At 40.3% G+C, this 21452-nt stretch overlaps 2 protein-coding genes across 5 annotated transcripts in view; one reads left to right on the top strand and one right to left on the bottom strand.

Annotated features, from left to right (window-relative positions):
• Window positions 1–9619, top strand: part of uggt2 (UDP-glucose glycoprotein glucosyltransferase 2) — a 42184-nt gene extending 32565 nt beyond the window's left edge. For 3 of the 4 annotated variants that reach the window (XM_023415841.2, XM_023415840.2, XM_087176512.1), the window contains exons 33-40: window positions 4281–4385; window positions 4506–4590; window positions 5247–5429; window positions 5603–5763; window positions 6675–6789; window positions 6913–7029; window positions 7600–7765; window positions 7941–9619. In XM_023415841.2, coding sequence (XP_023271609.1) covers window positions 4281–4385; window positions 4506–4590; window positions 5247–5429; window positions 5603–5763; window positions 6675–6789; window positions 6913–7029; window positions 7600–7765; window positions 7941–7966 — 958 coding nt within the window. In that variant the 3' untranslated portion in view covers window positions 7967–9619. The remainder of the gene's footprint in view (window positions 1–4280; window positions 4386–4505; window positions 4591–5246; window positions 5430–5602; window positions 5764–6674; window positions 6790–6912; window positions 7030–7599; window positions 7766–7940) is intronic. The other variant, XM_087176513.1, reaches the window with a different exon arrangement.
• A 231-nt stretch (window positions 9620–9850) lies between these two features.
• dnajc3a (DnaJ (Hsp40) homolog, subfamily C, member 3a) lies at window positions 9851–20676 on the bottom strand. Its single transcript, XM_023415842.2, has 12 exons — window positions 20442–20676; window positions 19985–20095; window positions 19748–19872; window positions 19412–19486; window positions 17672–17824; window positions 17347–17528; window positions 16475–16594; window positions 15998–16103; window positions 15778–15898; window positions 12121–12253; window positions 11464–11612; window positions 9851–10444 (listed from the first exon to the last, which is right to left on the bottom strand). Exons 1-12 carry the CDS (start codon window positions 20521–20523, stop codon window positions 10290–10292), a joined length of 1512 nt encoding a protein of 503 aa, XP_023271610.1. The 5' UTR covers window positions 20524–20676; the 3' UTR covers window positions 9851–10289.
• Window positions 20677–21452: the final 776 nt, after the last annotated feature.

The raw sequence follows: 21452 nt of genomic DNA, 5'->3' as shown, positions 1-21452 counted from the left end.
ACCTGAGGGACTTATTCAGACTTCAGGTGGAGGGTGCAGTAAAAGCCACCTCGCCCCAAGTAGTCATATGCTCTTCAGTGAAGAGTGTTAGATGGGGCCCTTGCACAGTCGACAGCCAGGGCCGGAGGCATTATGTTTTCAGGATGTCTGTCCTTCCAGTCGTCCGTGCATCCATCCCATTCTTGTGAACACGATAACTCAGTAACGCTTTGAGGGAATGCCTTCAAATTTGGCACAAATATTCACTTGGACTCAAAGATGAATTGATTAGATTTTGGTTGGCAAAGGTCAAAATTCAAGGTCATGGTCACCTCATGTTATTGTGAATCTGAATCTGATATATCAAGAACACCCAGAGAGAATTTCATTACATCTGGCAAAGATCAGAGTGGTTCTGTCTGTGGCTTCGTGTCTGCTGGTTTCAGTATGGGTGTTTTAAAAAAAACACATGTACTATACATCAACAATATCTCTTTCGGCCTTTTTGTCCACTGTCTTGCTCGCGACTTGATGTTGATTTCTTGATGATCTCCACACAGATGTTAGAGAACGATCCTGCTCAATCTACAGAATTAGAGTTCTGTTTGGTTAGTGCTGTCCACTGCTCAGGATTTATTCAGAGCTCTATGGATCCTTCCAGAGGTCCAGATTATCTCGGGTGAGTCAGCCAAACCGGCTCTCACCTGACCCTCTAAAGCTGCTTATCTGGGGGGCCCCACTGTTGTGGTGTAGGCCCTTCATAATGGCTGGCTTAGTCATGACAGACATTCAGTATCCGCAGACCCCACAGATGTGTGGTGACTCCCCAGAAGCCAATTCATCAATGACAGAAAGCAATGCTTTGATTTTAGGAGGATATTTGGTGAAGTTCAGGGAGAGAAATGCACAAAATGTTTTCAGAATGACAGGCAAGAAATGACAATTTAATGTAAAAAATAAAAGTGTTGTGTTGTATGGTTGTGACTTGCTTACCAGTCAGACTCTTGCATGTGTGTGCCAGAGAGTTGGTTTTAGAGGACATGTGGAGACAAACATTATGCTCCCTCCCCTCCCTTCACACCTCCCTCTCACTCACTGGTGTCTTCCTGGAGCCTCAGGGCCATAGCTGTGGTTGTGATTGAATGTGGGAGAGACACTCCTTCCCTCATCAGCAGTCTGTTTCAGACAAGGACACACAGTTTGACTGCAGACACATCTACCCTCCAGCACAAGTCCTGATTTCTGTCCGCTAAATGTGCCTTGCATCATGAGCCACTGCTCTTTAATAGCAGTTGGGGTATGTTGGTGCGTTCACAAGTGTGGAGAGAGTCCTTTGGAATTTCCTCTCGTCTGTACTGTTATCTCAACATAAAAAAAAAGTTTTACTCATGTATTTGTTAACCAATTTTTTCTAAATTAATTAATAGGTTAATTCAGACTGAAAGGTAAAGGGCTGACTTGATTGGCACTATCTTTATGTCTGCACACTGTTTGCCATTTTCTTTCCCTTAGGCACAGTGAGTGTTTTTCCTTGCTTGGTGGTTTGGTATTTAGGAGGCTTGGCATACACCACAGTGGGCGGTGAGGGTTTTACCACATTTCAGGCTGTCTACCTTCCATGTGTTTGTACCTGGGCAAGAATTTCACTCTGCACCCTGTTCCTATACTATTGTCATCACTTTAATTAGTGAATTACTCCCCAAAATCACACAACTCTCCTTTTTCATGTTTTCCTAATCTGTCTTCAGAGAAACTCGGAGTAACAAATAAAGCCGCAACAGGCTGTGGTTTACAGCAACTAGAACAACTAAGGAGTGTTGTCAGGTCTAAAAACCTAAAAACCCCATTAGTTGTTCTAAAATCACTGAAAACCACAGTGTTGTGTGGCTCATTGCTTTTATAAAATGATTACTACATATATTTTGTAAGCTATCATAAAATAAACACACAAATTAAAAAGTTCAGTAATTTATTTTTGAACAAATAATCATTCTTCCACCAAGAAATGTAGCTCCTCAGCGACATTTAGTGGAATGGTTGCCAAGCAACACACAGATGCAGCAACACACAGACGCAGTGGAAAGCTCACTTAGAGATGATAAACATATATCTGTATATCGCCTGTAATTGCAATTATTGAAGTAATGCTCCATTATTATAGCACTCCTCTTTGCTGGTACAGGTGTTTTTGGACAGGTGCCTTTTTAATTGCATGGTGCTACAGTGGATATTGCTCCAGCGTCTTCTCTTGTTATAGTTTGGGAACCAGTAAGATTGCAGGATTTCACTTCTATCCTGTCTTTTCCACCACTTATCCACGTTTAGCCCACCCAGTAAATAAGAATTCACATCAGTGTCTGACATTTTTGAAACAATTAGTTTGGCACAGTAATACTGATGTAATGCAGTCACAGGTGTGTGTTTACAGAGCACTAGCTGTTGTATGATTTGACATTTTTGCGTGAGAAATGACTTAAACTATGATTTATAATAATTGTTGATGGATTTTCTATTATCTGCTAATCAGTTAATTGACAAGTCATTGCACGAGTTTATGCGGTGCAAATTAACAGGATTGGAGATGTTAACATCCTCAGGACAAACGCACACAATTTATTTAGCTCCATGTTGACAACTGAAACTTCTCTCTCTTTTAATTACTTAACTACTTAACCCTCAGGACCATCCATTTTCACAAGTTCTTTCTCTTCATTCCCACCCTACAACACCAGATTACCAGGGCAACCATGTGTTTCTAAAGTCAGATTCAGACTTCAGTTTTAGGCCAATTTGACCCCAGTTCACCCCTTCCTGACAACTGGAGGAAAACTGGTCTGGGACCTTGGTCAGTACTAATGTTCGGCCCAGATTATCTGGTAATGTGAGGGGTTCACAGATCCCGTCTTAAACCTACCAAACTGCTCGCAGACTCATCCCAATGAATATCAAACATAGATATTTAGCAATGAAAATCTGAATGATTACGGTTATGATTACGTTGGTACTTTCACAGCTGACGGTGTTGCCCAGCAACAGTAAACATTCCAGCCCTTGAGGCAAATGTATCCGGCATACTACTGTTGAGAGATATAAAAACTGAATCCCACCCCCAGTTCTTGCTGAATACAACTTGATGATTAATTGGAGAAGTCATGACTATTAATCAATGTTTGGTTTAATTATGTAACTACAAAAATTCTGTCTTTGTTAGTTGGCAGGTAGCTAGTAGCTAGTTTTGCATATAGCCTAATCTAATTGAATGTGTCTTAAAAATGTACTTCATTAACTTTTTTTTCTAGTTATTGGCTGTGCTACAGTGTATTTTTTTAACTGTAGGAATGTCAGAATTCCAAATGAAATAACAAGCTTACACACTTATACTATGAATTATGAATTAAAATGAAAAAAAATCATCTGCCCTTAGCAGAATAGGTTGCTGTACCATTACTTACAACTCTGCACATCCCACAGGAGAATATTAGTCTCTTCTCGGGAGAAGCTCCTCCATACTATTCACACCATTGCCAAACTGTCCGTACATCATGGCAGCACTGCCTTTAAAAGGGATAAAAGGAGCTGATATTGTTGGGCATTGTTGCTACCAACCCCTGACACAATTACCTATAATGTCTGTTAATGCATTTTTGCAACTTATATGCCATTCACTGCTGGTGTGGCACATGCATCCAGCCATGAAAATAACAAGAAGTGCGTGGCAAGATTGCACACCGTTGATGCTGCACTTGATGGATAGTGCGCTTTGTGCTCTGCAGCGTCACAAAATGGTGCCTGATGTATTTATTTCATTTTTACCGTTACCCAAAATTTATATTGCATGATATAATGCTCCCTTTTAAAATTTAGCAGTGTGCCTGTGGTTAGGAGTTAAGTGATCTAATACAAAAGAATCATTATTCTTTACCCTGTGTTATGGACTCTCTAATAGCAATGCAGGTATGTAAGCATAAAGTCTCTCCTTTATGTCTGTGTCTGATGTAACTCGTTGATTATGAGTGCCAGCAGGAGAACTGAACTGCTGTTGAAATCATGTCAAAATTTTATCTTTCCAGAACATTGTCATTCCCTGTGCTATTGCTTCATTTAGATAGAGCACCTCAGTTTGCTGTGCAGTGATGCATGGTTTGTTTGAAAATGTTTTCTGCTGGGTGGTATAACTATTATTACCCCTGGGTTTACAAAAGCATGGTGACTACCTGCTTAGTGCTGATTTACTGTCACTAAGTGAAAAACAGGCATCAATCAAAACACAGCAGACTCATGTATTATGGTCTCATTTACAGCATCACGGGTGGTGGCTCCAAGAAGGATGATGGAGAGAAGAAGAAAGAAGATGTTCTAAATATATTTTCTGTGGCCTCAGGCCATCTGTATGAGCGCTTTCTGAGGTGAGTCGCGTTCAGTTCACAAACACTCTCACACACTTACTTTCCAGGTCCTACACATTACATTCCTTTTAGTCCTCTAGTCCTGGGACTCAGCTCTCAATCTTTCTGTCTCTATTTCAGAATAATGATGCTGTCTGTCCTTCGGCATACCAAAACACCTGTCAAGTTCTGGTTCCTCAAGAATTACCTCTCCCCATCTTTCAAGGTACTTTCCTGACTTCATGACTACAGACGAGCATTCTGTTTTTCCTGCTTATTCAAAATGATGTGATCCCAGTTCTTCAGAGATTTACTTATACAAAGTAAAGAAAATGTCTGTAGGTTGTTCCTGGCTCTGTGATGGCATGTGTTAATCTCAGGTTTTGTGTGTCACGGGTGAAAATGCATTCAGTGCCCTCTGTGACTTGTTGAGTCACAAAAATAGCAAATAAAAATGCCAGAGGGAGGTGAAGCCAGACAACTTGCATTTTTTATGTTAATGGCATCTTTAGTGAATAAAGTTTCATTTGTATTGTATTGCCTTATCTGCCTTTTCACGCTTGTAACATAGCCGCCTGTCAATGGCTGTCCCTCTGCTAGGCCACAAAAAGGAACCAGCATCATCTGTTTTCTTCTGTGCAAGATTGTTTAATCTGACACTGGCATTTACACTTTCCTCTCCAAATAAATCTAATTCTCAATTGTTTGTAATAGAGGCAAATATCCCACAGTATAGCACTCTGTTGCACAATGCTTTGCATAAATTTAAGTGCAGTATAGTTGATTGAATTTAGCTAATTTTGCAAATGGTTAGTCACATAGAAAACATGCTCTTGTATTTGATTTTTTTGACCACTGGTGTTTTGTTTTCAATGCGGTTAGGAGACCATATCTCACATGGCAGAGTCGTATGACTTCCAATATGAATTAGTGCAGTACAAGTGGCCCCGTTGGCTCCACCAGCAGACTGAGAAGCAACGCATTATCTGGGGATACAAGATCCTTTTCCTGGATGTTCTGTTCCCCTTGGCTGTGGACAAGATCATCTTTGTGGATGCCGACCAGGTAAGGATCAAATTGGACTGACAGGAAAGAGCAATGTGTCATTGTGTGGCTGAAAGTGAGAGAGTTGTCTGGATCAGTCTCAGCGCTGGTGTGAAGATTGGATGAGATTTTAAACATCACTGTTTGTCGTCAATCCTCTCTACCTTTACCGATGTTCTCGCTCTCTCTCTCAGATAGTTCGGGCTGATCTGAAGGAGTTGAGGGATTTAAACCTGGAGGGTGCTCCTTATGGGTTCACACCGTTTTGTGATAGCCGCCGAGAGATGGAAGGCTATCGCTTTTGGAAAACCGGCTATTGGGCCTCACATCTGGGACACAGAAAATACCACATCAGGTACACTTCCATAGCAAACTGTGAAATGTATTATAGCAGCAACAACTGCGCTGAAACCCTGGTAAGGAATTCTGATAATATACTATATTTGTGTGTAGTTTTAAAACATCATCTTATTCAGGTAAAAGAATTTAACTAATCCACCAGAAGTTTCTTGATTGTTAGATAATTAAAATGATCCTCCCCAGATTCCCCTGCACAAGCTGGGATCAAATGATATTGAATTCTACCATATCGGATCATACACTATTTGAATTTAAAAAGTTCAAAGCTATTTTACCTCATCAATTATAGTTACAATTCTAACAGCTATATTTTAGTATCTAGTATTTAGTATTTATTATATACAGCCATGACACATATTAAATCAAGCGCTAGAGAAGTCATGACTATTAATCAGGTCCTTGCTGGAGGTATGGAGTTCTACATCTGTCAGTGTGATGGCTGATCAGATGGCAGAGCTGCCAGGGAGACTTTCTACTTTACTTCTACCTCACCACTGCACTGGCTGATGATGATGGAAATGAGACAGAGGACAAAGTCAGAAAACCATATTGACTTGATAGGATGCCAGCATGCTGGTCAGCTCTGTGGTGCAGGACAACATCAGCGAGGGTGAGAGATGATCCATATCAGTGCGCCCAGGGAAAACATGAGATAGGGAATGTCCTCTGGCAGACTTAAATCTAATAAGGGATGAGTGAAATTACAAGTCTACACATTTGGGTTTATTAATATGCCACGTTAGGTACAATTATCTGCATGTGCCTGAGGTATTTTATCTAAATTGAGTCATTTAAAAAAATAAATAAAAAACGAAGTCACTCCTACAGGCTTTCTCATTCAGGAAATGGTTTTTCTCACACCTGCTTTTTATGTCTCCTCTCTCTTTTCTCCCATATTTCAACCAGCGCTCTGTTTGTAGTAGATTTAAAGAAGTTCCGAAAGATCGCAGCAGGGGACAGATTACGAGGCCAGTACCAAGCCTTGAGCCAAGACCCTAACAGTCTGTCCAACCTGGACCAGGTCAGACATAACACCACTACATTATATGATGCAGAGTTTGTTCTTCGAAACACCTACTACTATATTTTGTTCATATATCATATGTCTAATACACCTAAATATTTTGTTTTATAATGTTTCTAGGACCTTCCCAACAACATGATCCACCAGGTGGCCATTAAGTCTCTTCCTCAGGAGTGGCTATGGTGTGAGACATGGTGTGATGACGTCTCCAAAGTCACAGCAAAGACTATAGACCTGGTGAGTGTCAGAGCAGTTAGATCTGTCTATGCAGTGTGGGGAAGCTAATCAGTAATTCATCATCAAATCTAATTGTGTCTTTTATTAAGATAGTGCAATCCGTATGTATTATTTACTTGAATCATTCTTTTGCCTGTGGAAACATGCTGATAAGAGGAATAATATTGGTATACCACCTTTTTTTTTTTTTTTCCAGCTGTGGTGGTTATAATAGTGAACTGCAGCTGCTACAGCGCTGAAAAGTCAGAGCATACTCCCAGCCACTGATGTCCATGAGGCACTTGGCATTTAGGAAACAACTGAGGAGCAATCCTGTAGTCTCCTAAACTAATTTAGAGAATTACTGGGCAGGCTCCAGTAGACTGAAATAGGAAGCATTGTCTCATTGTGGTATAGGACACCACTTGGTAATTCAGACACTAGACATAGGCTAACGTCCTTTTAACAGAATTGGAAATCAAATTAGGTTCAAGTGCCTGCCACAGACAGTGCTGGCCATGACAATCTGACTTGTTGGGAGAAAGTGGCTCTGTCGACATGAGTGATGTTTTGTCTGCTTCTCTACTGCAGTGCAATAACCCAAAGACCAAGGAGCCCAAGCTAATGGCCGCAGCAAGGATTGTGCCTGAGTGGGTTGAATATGACAATGAGATAAAACAGCTACTGAGACAGGTCCAGGAACAGGGAGACCCAGCGAAGGAAAAACAGACTCCCGCTCCCTCACAGCATAAAAAAGGTTAATAAAGAAAAATGCTATTTATTCTCTGTGCCTTCAATGTTTGTCCATTTTTATAGACAGAAAAGTCAAACTGTAAGGCATGGTCAGTCATTTTCTTTGGTCAATTTGGTTTCTTTCTAACCTCTGTGTTCATTTTTCTAATGTCTGTCCTACATTTCCCCTCTCTGCACAGTAGACAACCTGCGTGATGAACTTTAGCGTCTGCCAGCACTATGCTTGAGACGAAGGAGGCAGCACCTTTTGCACGCAGGCCACCTGTGAAGCTTGAAGACAGACAATTCCATCTAAACATAGCCATGGAGTCTTACATCCACAGCGGCACAGCCGGAGAAGGATGTCATACTTTCAGAGATGCCATGGCTGCTTCTGCAGTCAGTACATCTTACAAAATCAACACGTGTAAGTGTTAACTGCCAGCTGTGAACTCCTGGTGCACTATCAGCACTACAGTCAGGTCTTGTTAGTACGTGGTTACCGGAAAATGAAGTGACCACAGAAAGAGTAAACGGTCAGTCAAACCACTCAATTAGGTGTGTATGTGAGGAAAACAAGCTGCACTGATAATGTATGCAGAATCACGAATCAAATGGAGAAGGCACATTTCTAAGAATCTATTCTCAAATCTTAATGTTTGTTTATGTACACCTTTTTCAAAAAGCTAATACATGTACATATTCTTAATTTGACTTTGTAAACATGACTATGCGTTGACTGAAATGCCCATACCAAAGTTGTGACTGAAGTAAAGCTTGATTTATTTTTAAAATTACACTTTGATTTAAAGTTGTTACATGAGAACAGCAGTTAGCACTGATAGTTTACCATTTGCTAAACCCCGCCCCTGAACAGCTATTATCCAATTATAGCTGAGCAGCTAAAACTAGGCATGGCAGGCCTGTCAGTCTTTGGATTTCTCCACCTGTTTCTCCTCCTGGAGGGTGGTGTATTTTTTTTTTTTAGCCTTTGCAAAACCAAAAACAGTGGCAGTAACCTAAATTTATCTCCAAACGTTAGGGGCTTATCATTGGCTAACTACATTATTCTGTGGGATTATATGTTATTTTACACCTCAGGCTATATCTATACATGCTTTCTATCGTTACCACCTGAGCCAACCATGGGTTATGTTACAATAAATAACATTTTTAATCATAATACTGGCACTAACCATCTATACCTGCCATACAACACACAACAGTGCTTCTCCTTTATATCAGTGTCTACTGCATTGATCATCAACTGGTGAAGATGCAAACTTTTTGCCTTGTCTTTTATCATTAACGTCTTATCATGCAGCTTATGCAGCCATTGTGTCCACATTTAAGAGCCATTCACAGTACAGTCATTAGCTGGAAATGCACCACGCTGCAATGGAAAGCTTGATAAGCACAGCTGCAGTAACTACAGGGAGGCGTGGCCTAACCAACAGTCACCTGTCTGTCTACCTGCCAAGTATATGACACTATATCAAATATGATTTAGAAGACCAAGCTAGGCTTTATTATTGCCAAATTATGGGACGAAGAATCCTCATTTGCACATTACAGGCCATGGTTTATGTGTAGAATATAGGATTTTAACTTATTTCAGTATGTTTACATCTTATGTACATTCAGCTCCACTGTATTACATTTTTGGAAAGAATTTTTCAATATTTTAATTCCTCAGTGAACCAGTGTTTTGTCTCAGGAATAAGATAGGTGTTACTGCTCAACTGAAGCAGTTTTAAAAATGGGTGCAGAAGTCTGCTCTCAGGGCACCCATCTTTCACTGTGCTGTGTCAAAAAGAAATGTTTATATTACTGTCTGGTGGGAAAAATAAATCTTTGCTACAGAACTGTCATTACAAAAGCATTCTGTGAATTCGCCTGTAAGTGGATGTGTTGTTCGTGTTTTGAATTGTCTACAGTGAAGGGATTGTGTAATTTGTTCCATGTGAAAATGCATCAACTGGGAAGATAAGCTGTTAAGATAGTTGCAATATTGAAAGGTCAGATGTAATGAAGTACCATTACTACGTGCCATTTCTCAAACTGTAGCTTCAGTCCATGAATGTAGTAAATTACTGTCCGAACCATCCAATCCGCAATACTCGTGACCCTCAGTTCATTTTAATGTACATAAATATCTCTTTATTTACACTTCAGAAAAACTCCATTCATATAAAAATAGTACTGTACCTATGTACAAACTGAATCTTTCGAATGGATGTGAATTGTAGAGTGTACAATATATGGAAAGGATGAAGAATTAAGCACTCATTCTGAACAGATAAAAGCTGCTTCACAAATGGCAGATATTTGTTAGCATAGCAACAGTCCTTCCCCAAACGGAATCTGAAGTTGTATTATTCAACAAAGATGCGTCTTGAATTAAGGTCACTGAATCAAAGTCACAATTTGCTCCACATTTTTTGTGAGCCTTGATGGTATGTACTGACATTCCTTTTGCCAGTGATCTCCCTTTTAAATAGGGAGGAAAATACTAAAATCCACTCCAGCAGTGCTGGATGTGAGCCTCCTTAGTTGAAGTTGAATTTAAAGTTAAAGGGTCCAGAACCAAATGGATTGAAACCCTGGAAGCCGTGGAAACCTCCATGGAAGTTATGATGATGGTGACCCTGCTGGCTCTCTGGATCCATGGGGTCCTCCCCATGATCAAACTTGGTTCTTTTCTCTAGAAAAACATGCAGATTGACACGTCAGTACAGAACAACTCAATAAAAAATATGTGCTCGTGTATAGCTTTTGAATTAGAAATGAAATGACTCTAAGAACTTCTTAGTTCTCTCTTTATTATTGCCCAGAAATAACATCTACCACTGTTTGGACTGTGAGAAAAGCTTTCTGCAACGCTTCAAACATTTTTAGCTCAGCCAATCAGCTCCACACATTCAATCAAACATTTAGTTTGAGCTGTTAGATTGAAGATGGTTCAGTGAAGATATAATTCAGAAAAGATTTGGTTAAGGTCGTTTTGAGAATGATGCAGCTTTAGCCTAAGCAATGCTCAAAGAGACAACTTTTGTGAAGGTCTGTCATAGAGTTATGACAGAGAACAGTTATCATAGAGGACTTAGAAGTGCACTTGGCTCATGAGGTTTGAGTTTATTTCACCTGGAGCCCTAAATTTGATTACTTTATTCTGGAAAACGTGGGTATTATGAATTTCATGTACAGTTTTTTGTTTGGTTAGTTATTGCAGGAATTAAGCTAAATTGCAAGCTCTCCAAAGTGGTGATGGTTTTGTTCTAAGAATTGCAATGCATGAAGGAAAAACTCAAACATGAGTGTCAACAGAGATTAACTTGTAACATGTGAATGTGACCTACAACAAATATTCCAGTTTTTATTGATTAATCAAACACTAACTTGATACAGCCCAATTACAAAATGAGTTGTGGTAAATATGTTACACCAGCAAAATATGTGCTGTTGGAAACATCAATGTTGAAAAAATGTTCATACATATACCACAATAGGGTTCTGTAAACTGGTTTGGATGAAACCATTTTACTGAAACAGTAATGGCACACAGTAGAGAAAGTCTCAGGCTACTTGAAGAAAGAAGTAAGTAGAGAGTTTTTTTTTTTTTTTTTTTTTCCTCTTCTTCAGTAGCTCCTCAGAGGTCTGACATTTACTGGGAAACTGGTGGTAACAACTTTCCCCACACTCTGCGGACCACACACTTCTTACCTGGGTCAGTGAGAACCTCTTTAGCCTGAGCGATGTCTATGAACTTCTTTTCAGCCTTCTTCTTTTCCTCCGGATCCTGGAAATTGTCCGGATGCCACTGTTGTGCCAGTTTCCTGTAGGCTTTGATAATCTCCTTTTTCTGGGCAGTTCTGTGATCATGGGGAGAGTATTATCAACACATTTACTGAAGATAAGAACAGCTTCTCTCCTTATCTTATTCTTTATTTATTTATTTATTTTTACATAAGCTGGCCCTAATAATACTCTCTAAGTGTCAGGGTTAGCACACAAGCTCCCATGTAATAAACCATTACTTTTTATAACCATGAGTGCTTCCATTGCCTTAAATTTGATTTCCATCTTAAACTATCTGTAGTGCTCTTAACATCAAAATGCTCAAAAGGGATATATTATATAACATTCACATGCAGTAGGGCTTTCTTTAGAGCACAGTGGTTATTCAATGTCTGAAACTAACTGAAAACCACAATCTGACCACAAAACATAAACTGCTCTCTGATGGAACACACTTGTAAAATACCCCAATTCTCCTCGATTTCCCCTGGGGAATCTATGAAATTCCGTCTGGAATACACCTTTAAAAAAAATAATATAAAAAACATCCCATCAAGTTTACAAATAATGATCAGCGCCCACCTCTTCACCCCCAGGATCTTATAATAGTCCCTCTTCTGAGACTGTTTGAGAAGTCGCTGAGCTCTGTCCATGCCTTCTTTAATCTGGCGGTCGTTCTCGCTGTGTTTGGCAGCAGTCTCATAGTCCTTAATGGCTGGAAAATAAAAATGCAGGATAGAATCAGTATTGCTGGCACATACAAAAACAGCTAACGGGAAGTGTAGCACACAGTATTACAGTATTCATTTGAACGCAACAGACTTTAGACACCTTGTGGCAAGCATCTGCCCTTATCAAGTGTCATTGAGCAAGGCACTGAATCCTTCAGTGTCATGAGGTTATATTATGTGTGCGAGCCTCCACGCAGATGATGAGCCAAACAAAAAACAGAAGAATTCACAGGGATCAGCTGACAATAATTCCCTATTGTTGCTTAATGAGACTTTTGTTAAAGATGTGCTCATCTGTATGGAAGTGAGGGATGCAATTCTTAATACAATCAGCAGTCATGATCAAAAAAAAAAAAAATACTATCATTGCCAGAATCATATAGACACAAACCCTACTTTTTTTTTTTTTTATATAAAGTCTTTCATTTCTGCATCACCTCTACAAACATCTGAAAGTGCTTGATCTTGTACTGTAGTCTTGTGAACCACTTTATTCATTCAGTAAGCCCCATCACTTTCAGATCATGTTGCAGCATCTCCAGGCTGTTTGTGCGTGCACGTTTGGGAGCTTTAGGGCTTGTTAACCCTGTGTGGTGTACCGAGGTGAGTTTTAACACCCATGGATTCTGACACTTTAAAAGCCTGCGCGAGGTCTGGTGTTCCCACCTGCTGATTTGCTCATGCTCAGCCAGCACCTCCTGCGGTTGCAGAGCTGATGGGGTCTTAGTGAAGGATGTTACCTGCCTAGAGGGCTGGTGGTGTTAATTGTGGGTTTAATTGGACGTGTGTGTGCGATTTTTTTTTTTTTTTTTTTTCATTTTTTGTTAGAGACTAAAATAGAAAGTAAAACCATATTTTTGGGTGTTACACTATAGATAGGAATCAGTTACATGGACTAAATGAAAACTGACATTGAGCGTTAATACGACTCCTTTATCCCTTTTTATAGCTGCTATTTTCTTTGTGAGTGTGTTGACATTTTGCATTTAACACTTCTGTGAGCTGTTAGCCGAGATAAAAACTAAATAACATCACTGTCGCACTAACCTCAAGTGCATCTTAAGTGCTCAGTGACACAGCTAGTGGCTTTAGCTTTTGAGGATTTTATAAATAGATGTATTACTTATTTTCTTCTTTAAAAGATCCATAAACATGGTGTAACATTTAGCTCATCAGACAAGAGAGGGCTTGTTTAGCACTGGCCCAAAGTGCTGAGGTCCTTTCCTCGCCTGTGCCAGTTTTCTATTTTGGTGACTTGCGCCACAATGGGAGGAGAGGCATAGCAGGGAGACTGTCACCAGCAATCCAGCAGCGCACTGACCACGTCTTTGCTCTTTTGAACAGGTCAGCAACACCGTTCCTGTTTTATGATCATTCTGTCTCTGTAATTAGTTGAGACACATGCATATAATCCTTTACAAACTTATCCCCCCCCCCCCCCCCCCCCCCCGAGGATGTTATGATAGCCTACACGTCTAAAATGTGGTTGCAATGCCTCATGTTAACATCCCGCCACGGACCCCCTGCCTCAATCTCTAACTCTACTCATTGGTTTTCATCTCTTGCTACTAGCTACCATCAAAACCTCCTCAACAAATACTAAAAAAAAAAAAAAGTTAATTTCAAAGCCTTTGTAGTGATTCTTACCACAATCTCCGATCCACAGCAGCTAGCCTGTACTGTACTGTAGCCACCTTTCCTTTTAGCTGAATAACTGCCTGTGCGGGCATCTGAAAGTGTCAGATATGAGGCAGTAAAGTTTTCTATCTGCAGTCTCTAATTTGAATGACGCACATTGTCAGACGGATCCGCTGTAGTTCGAGTTCGATACGAGCTTCAACCAGCGGCAGGCTTTTGAAAAACAAACAGAAAATCTCTACTCTGGAGGGCATCACACTGGCAAGTTATGAATCATTACTTTATGTTCATTTTGTTTACGCTGTGTAAATCAATAGGAGTGTTGGAGTCTGATGCACTGGATAATGAAGGTATTGTCTAGGTTTTCAGTGCTGCGCCTCAGTGACATTCACAGAACTGAAAGGATCTGCCAATACTGACACCAATCCTACTCTTATTTTTTTCCTCTTTGAAGCCACTGTATCTAGAATTTGTACTTCCAAGTATTCTACAAAGTTTTTCATTCAACATTCAGTTGACTCCATCTTTCTACACCTGACACATTGCACATTTAGCATTTTGCCCTGATGCCATTTTGTCACTCGTTTTTTCCCCTCACTGATCTGCGACACAGCCATTACTTGTGTTTCAGAGAATATTTGTAAATTGTTTATATTGGATTTGCATTTAATAACATAACAAATATTTCCAATATTCGATCCAGTGTTTTTGGCTTATATCAGACTAACACAGACAGTGAGAGTCAAATTTGCGAGTTTCCAATTGTAATGTACTGAACAGTTGATCCAGGGTTTGGATATTGCATTGACAATCTGTACACAAACACACTGAGGAGGTAATGATGGTTTATATTAAATTTCAAACTTAATTGACAAACGTAAAATGCAGGCAGGGCTTTTGGCAAAAATTATCCATTGCTTGTTTGCATGGTGGCAGTAGAACGTCAGCTGACAGGGGAATATGATGGCTGGGAGGCGGACTGTTCCTAGGGATTTCACCATCTGCCATCATTGGACTTTCTGCGATTTGACAACAGGTAAGGGAGATCGTTGTTTCAGCCTGGTCCTGCCTCTGCCACCACAGGCTTCACAGAGACAGTAAGTGCCGCATGATTTCCTTTACACATCGTAGTTCTATGCTTTAATCAAATTAGATATGGAAATCCTTGATGTATTTATCTGCAGTTGGTCTTTATTGCGCTTATTCAAATTTATAATCTGAATGGGAGTTTGCCGATGAACTGATAGATTGTGTTAAAAGAGACAGAATTGAATGATCAGATAGTGCGATGCTTACAAGACGCACCATTGATGTTTTCACTTTATTTCACCGTGTTTTCCGTGTAGTGTTACAAGGACCCCTTGTGTTAAGCTCCTGCCATGACATCAGTTAGTTGTACCTCTCAAGTGTAGTAGAGTTGAGGTTATTTCAGCACACACTCAGTGGTCACAAATATGTGTTGGTGAAGAATATTAGAGACATCGCTCAATATAATCCAGTCCAGCACAATACCACCAATAACTAAAACGTAGTACTAAACATATAGTTGAATTAACACCAAAGTTTTAATAAGAACTGGCCATTGTGAGTTCTGTAAAGGTGTGGCAGAGTTGCTATACTGGATTCCAATAAATTATACAGGTGTGCCTACTGAAGAAGCCAGGGTGTGCAGATTTCAGTAACTTCAATTAATTGGCTGCGTTCTCATCACTAAGAAGCCCTAAAAATCATTGACTTTCTCTCCTCAAATGGATGTATTCCCAGTGGAGACTCAACAGTATTGAGTTTGTCCCTGTTTCTGAGTGTGGAAATTTAACAGACTGACCCCACTAGATTGAATAATAAATCCAGCTAAGCGTGTCAGGCTTACCGTCCTCATACTGTTCCTCTTGGATGTAGGCCTCAGCTCTGTCCTTAAGCACGTTCACATTCTCTGGGTCGGACTGGAGGACTTCGCTGCACACTGAGATAGCCCTGCTGGCCTGCTGGCTCTGGTCGTAATGCACAGAAAATACGGTGGTCAGATATATAAAGCAGTTAAAGCACAGAGCGAGTTAATACATCGGGTGGCTGCGGTTAAGGGGTGTTACCTGTGTGAGCGCGTGGCAGATGCGTTCCTTGGCAAGCAGAGAGAAATGTTGCACTGTGGGCTCGGTCTTCATCACTGCCTCATATTTGCTCACTGCTTCTTCATACCTAAAAGAGCAAGAGGCAGGTAGGTGTTTCAACAACACTGAGACACTGGGGCGAAACAGCAGAATGCAACAGAGATGATTGCACCCACAAACATCATGACACTCTGTTATTCTCTGGGTTTAGGCTTGTGAATATGATATCTTGTGTATGTCAAATATGATGTGACACCCATTCACATTCAGATGGGATTTGCATGCCCGTTTGTATGAGCAGAAAGTCGGAGAGCTTGGGGATAAAGGAAGCAGTCACAGATGATGCAATCCCTGGTATTCAGAGGGGATATTATTGTATATTTACACAGATACATAATAAGCCGAACACACACACACACACACACACACACACACACACACACACACACCCCCCCCTACCTCTGCTCTTGGATGAGTTCCTCTGCAGACTGGATCTGTTTGTTGAGCTTCTTGACCTGCTTGTAATGGCTGTAACACTGCTTGTGATCAGGATCCAGCTTCAGGCACTCGCGCACTTCACTGCAGATCAGAGAAGAGGAGGAAGAAAGTAAGAGCGAGAGGGTTTACAGCAGACACATTTATTTTCCATGTTAACTGATGTACTGTATGTGCTTTATTGCCAACTCGCAGGGAGTGGACAAAAATAACAAGTACACTCAATAGTCTAGCAGTAACACCGCTTTGGTGAAGCTCAAGCTGTTCTGATTTCAACTTTGTGGTTATTTTTGAAACTTGTTGTTAAACAAATATCCTATTGTGTGTCATAGAAGTCAGTGTTGCTGAGGGTATATTTGTGATCCCTGCTTCTTTTTTGCTTCTTTAGTCTCTCTGTGTTTAGCATGTGTGCTCCAGATGTCTGAAAAGTTGTGCTTTTATTGCTTGCCACATTGCATTTAGAATTTTTACAGTGTTCATGATTGGCTTTGTGGATTAATATTATAAATAATTTGTTAATATTTATCATGTGGAAGGTGGAAAAGTATTCATAAATGTATTTGTTAATATTTTATTATTTATTTTAACTTTTAAGAGCGATCCACTGTACCTTTCATCCATGTGAAATAATCCAGTACTTTTACGAACAAATAAATCTAGAGACTGGTAATGTCAATTTACAAAAAACACCTGACATATAATCTATTATCTGAATCAGCTTAATAACTAGGATGTTCTGTCATAGTGACACCATTTTATTCTGGTACTGGTCACAATGTCCGATACCAGTGTGGGAGCTTCCTCAAAAAAAAAAGCAGTCTGCAAGTGGGTCTTACTTGAGGGACATCTCATGGTCTCCAAGGTTATAGTAGATGGTGCTGAGTTTGTAGAAAGCCTGGGTATTGTCATTCTTTAACTTGGATGCAGCTTTCAGGTCGCTGATGGCCTTCCCCATCTCTCCCATTTGGATAAAACACTCAGCTCGCATCTCACGAGAAGTCACATCCCAAACGCAGGTCTGTCACAGGTGGACAGTAATACTTACAAACTGCAGTACTGGTTACTATTCAAATGCTCGGTGCACAAGGTGCAGCAATGATAACATGGACAATGTCTTGCTTGCAGGAAAATTAGGCAATGCTGACAAGGTAGGTCTCTTACCTCAATGACAGTGTCAAGCTGGGCAGCAGCTGTCATATAATCCTGGCTGCTGAAGCTGCTGCGTGCCTGAGCAACCAGTCGCTGAATTTCATCTGACTTTGTCAGCTGACTCTGGGCTTCTCTCTCTTCTTTGTCACTGGGGTTGGACTTCATCTGGAGGATTGCAAAGCAAGACATTATATCAAGTACTTATTGTCATGATTAAAGAAGTCTAGAGTGGCAACAAAAACTGAAGCGTGGACAGAGTGTGAAATATGATATGTAGATGGTATAAGCATGATCTGTGTGTTTAAGAAAATTTTATTCTGTCACTCATCAGTGTGTTCCAATATGAGCTCTTACATTTGTGGCGAGATTCTAGCACTAACTTTGCCTCCTGAAAGCACCATGTACCATAGCAGTACTTACCATTCCCTACATACACTGCATTATAATCATCCTCATCATGGAGGTCATCATATTCATAAGAGCAACCTCAGCTAATGACCAAACCTTTACAAACAGACCTGGCTACCCTTTAAGTGTTTCCTGCTAGCTCAGCTTAGGGAGGAGTGTAATGCATAAATGTGATGCATTACACTGGGCCAATGTTGTGGGCCGCTGAAGCAGCAGGACAGCATGCACCTCTGGCCAGATACCTTGACATTATACCAGCAGGATATTGTCTGTATGTAAAACTGTATAAGCTCAGATGCCTATAGGCCTCTGCTGGGACTCTGCTGGTAACTCATTGCTCTCCTGAAGCAGAAGCCACATCGCAGCTGACTTTAGACCTATATTTATCACAGACTCTAGCCGTCTGTAACACACAGCATTCCTTTGAACTAGGTTCCACATTACAGCCTGCCAAACAAGAATACAGGACTAACCACTGAGATCCAACCTACATATAAGAAATTTAATCAAACATTGACTGGTTTTCTGTTTGTTCGATAAAAGGGAATGAAAAGGCATCGAGCTAATGATCAAAATGGGCCTGTGGGAGGGGGAGGGAGCAGCAGGTCAACCACGCGCCCTTGGCACAATGTGACATTATCTGAAAGAGGAGGAACTTAATTTCCCCCTGAATGATAACTTCACCTGAGAATACTGCAGCTGTAAATGGAATCTAAGAATTAATAGTAGATATAACAAGGGCATTTATGTCCTGTGGGAGTGTTGTGAAACTTCAGTCTAATTTGGTAATTCTAATGGAAAATGCATTAGCGATTTCCAGTCTTAATCCTTAACAAGCACCTATAAATGATCCCAGAGGGTCCAAATGAGAGCTCAATGCCAATTTAATTACTATCTACATTTTGTAAGATGGCTTATGGATGCAGGGTGCGTCAGCTTCACATGATATTATGTGGTCTTTGTCTATCATTTAACCTTCTTGCTACTTGGTTTCAAAGAGTTTTGTTAAATTCAATCAGTCCAGAATAACATTTCTCACATTGTCAGCTTTATAGTATATCTGTACAGTGTTCTGAAATCAATCAAGTGTGCACAGTAATAGAAAAACAAATAATATTCATAACAAACATGCAGTTAATAAATCTAATGACTCTCCTTATTTTAAATCATAACAAAACCACATTAAGCTTCGTTCTTATGCGTAAGTGTAGCTTCACTACAACACCAGGCTACTGATCAACACTGACACCTCCTGGTGAACTCTGCTTATCTGACAAAAATAATGACTAATATTCAGTCTTGCTGCTGTAGACTTTAAACTGGATATTACTCTGCTACACTTACCACCTTCTTGAAGTCACTCTCTGCTTCATCGAGTCTTCCCTGCTTCAGAAGGAGATTTCCCCTCTGAAGCCGTGCCTGTTAAGAGCGAGAGAGGGAACTTGTTGGGCATAAGACTGAAATCACACACTTATCAACACAGCTGACAAAACTGACAGGTTTCCCAGTATAGTTGTGCCTGGAGCTAATACATAATATATATGCACATATGTAGCAGCTAACTCCTATTAAGTGGGTGGATTCTGTCACACCTACAATGCATATTTGTGGTGCTGGTAAAGTATGACATGAGTGTGTGCAAAACATTTCAGACCAACTGATGTAAAAACAAAAACTCACAGATGTGAAGTCTGGTTTGAGCTCAATGACCCTGCTCAAATCTGGCAGTGCAGACTTTGATTTCCCCATTGCTAGAAACACTGTAGCCCTCCTGTAGTAGGCCATGTAGTTCTTGGGATCTCCGTCTGATAAAAGAACATGCAAACATGGCTGCAAAAGTTTACTGTGTTTCCTACCATAACAAGCCAAAAGTTAAACTTAAAAAAAAAAAAAACTCAGCATGTTAATGACACTCACCTACGGCAGCATGGAAATGAGAGAGGGCATCGGCTAGCTGGCCAGCAGCGAGCAGCTTCTTCCCCATCTCCATATGATTGTCCACACTCCCATCCCTACCGCATTTCACTCCTGAAACATATTCACTATACTGAGTATATTTCCACACACTACTACTGTACAGTACTCCGTTCTGTGATGCATTAGCAAAGAAGCGGTTTGGCTAGTTTTTATTCACCTATAGGCTAAAACAAACTCAATACTTTTACTAATAAGTCAATAGCGGTTAGCTAGCTTAACGTTAGCCAGCATTGTTGTGGATTTGGCTTGGTAATGTTGACACTGACATTAGCGATGTTAACCCTACCTTGACTAAAAGCAGGCTGTCTGAACCATGGCCAAAGTTCTGGTAACGTTAAGTTCGTAGCTATCGTTAGCTTGCCTAGTACAGTAAAGTAGAAGTTAGTCAGCTTCTTACCTTCATATCTCATGTCCATCAAAACAAGAACATATGGGATGTAAGTCAGTATTTTGTGAGCTACATGGTCAATGGAAACCATGGTTAAATTTGTGTCTGACACGTCCTCTTTCTCGTTAGGTCCCACAAACTTCAGCTGATGTTATTTTAACTAATGTTTCGCTTAATTCTGGTCAGTCCCATGAGTTGAGCGTTGTTCAGCATATTGCTTCTCTTTCCCCAGTCACAGCAGAGCAGAAACACGCAACCGACAGGTCGTGGGTGACTGTGATTGGCTGGATGGTTTGCAAAACCACGCCCACCTCAGTTGGTTCAACAGAGAGGAGCCACGGCAGCACAAGGTACGTGTGTGTGTGTGTGTGTGTGTGTGTGTGTGTGTGTGTGTGTGTGTTTGTGTGTGTGTGTGCGTGCGTGCGTGCGCGCGCGCGTCTCTGTCATTGGCAACTAATTAATTGGGGACTCCAAAAGCCATGACCCCAACTGGGGAAAAAACTGATTTTATGGTCAGCATAAGGTTAGGGATAGGTTAAGGTTAAGGTTAGGGTAAGGGTCTATGGAATGCATTATGTCAGTGAATGTCCTCACAAAGATAGAAGTACACTTTATTTGCACTACAGTGTAAATATATATATATATATATATATATATATATATATATATATATAGAAAAAAACATGTAACTGATAACAATATAGTGTGTGCAGTTCAAGTGGCTATTAATGTAATAGGCTAACCTAACAGTGGCTAATTTAGTTCTAATGTTTTAATGTAGTTGCAAAAATTCCTCCAACATTTCTAAAAGCTTGGTTGCAACTTCATGTTTCAATAAAGCTTCAGCTGCTCATTGTTTTCCAGCCCATAACTTACACCCCAAGCTAGTTGTAAAAAGACAGTTGATTAATATTTGTCATTGATATTAGTGTTAATATTCAAAATTTCAGAAGTCTCAGAACTCTTTGAACCATCTGGTCAGATTTTGAAGTCCAGTATCTAAAAGACACAAGATCTCCA

Source organism: Seriola lalandi, unplaced genomic scaffold, assembly GCF_002814215.2.
Source record: "Seriola lalandi dorsalis isolate HSWRI2012SDOR001 ecotype SW California unplaced genomic scaffold, Sedor1 jcf7180002054559, whole genome shotgun sequence".
Lineage (NCBI taxonomy): Eukaryota > Metazoa > Chordata > Actinopteri > Carangiformes > Carangidae > Seriola > Seriola lalandi.
The sequence above is the reverse complement of the archived record's forward strand: the minus strand, read 5'-3'. Positions and strand labels throughout refer to the sequence as shown.

Excerpts from the sequence above, each read along its gene's own strand:
- dnajc3a (XM_023415842.2), bottom strand. The coding sequence starts at position 20,523 with ATGGTTTCCATTGACCATGTAGCTCACAAAATACTGACTTACATCCCA. Across the intron at positions 11,613-12,120 it reads AAGATCCTGGGGGTGAAGAG|AACTGCCCAGAAAAAGGAGA; the intron begins GTGGGCGCTGAT and ends CCATGATCACAG. Across the intron at positions 10,445-11,463 it reads AGAGGTTCTCACTGACCCAG|AGAAAAGAACCAAGTTTGAT; the intron begins GTAAGAAGTGTG and ends ATGTTTTTCTAG.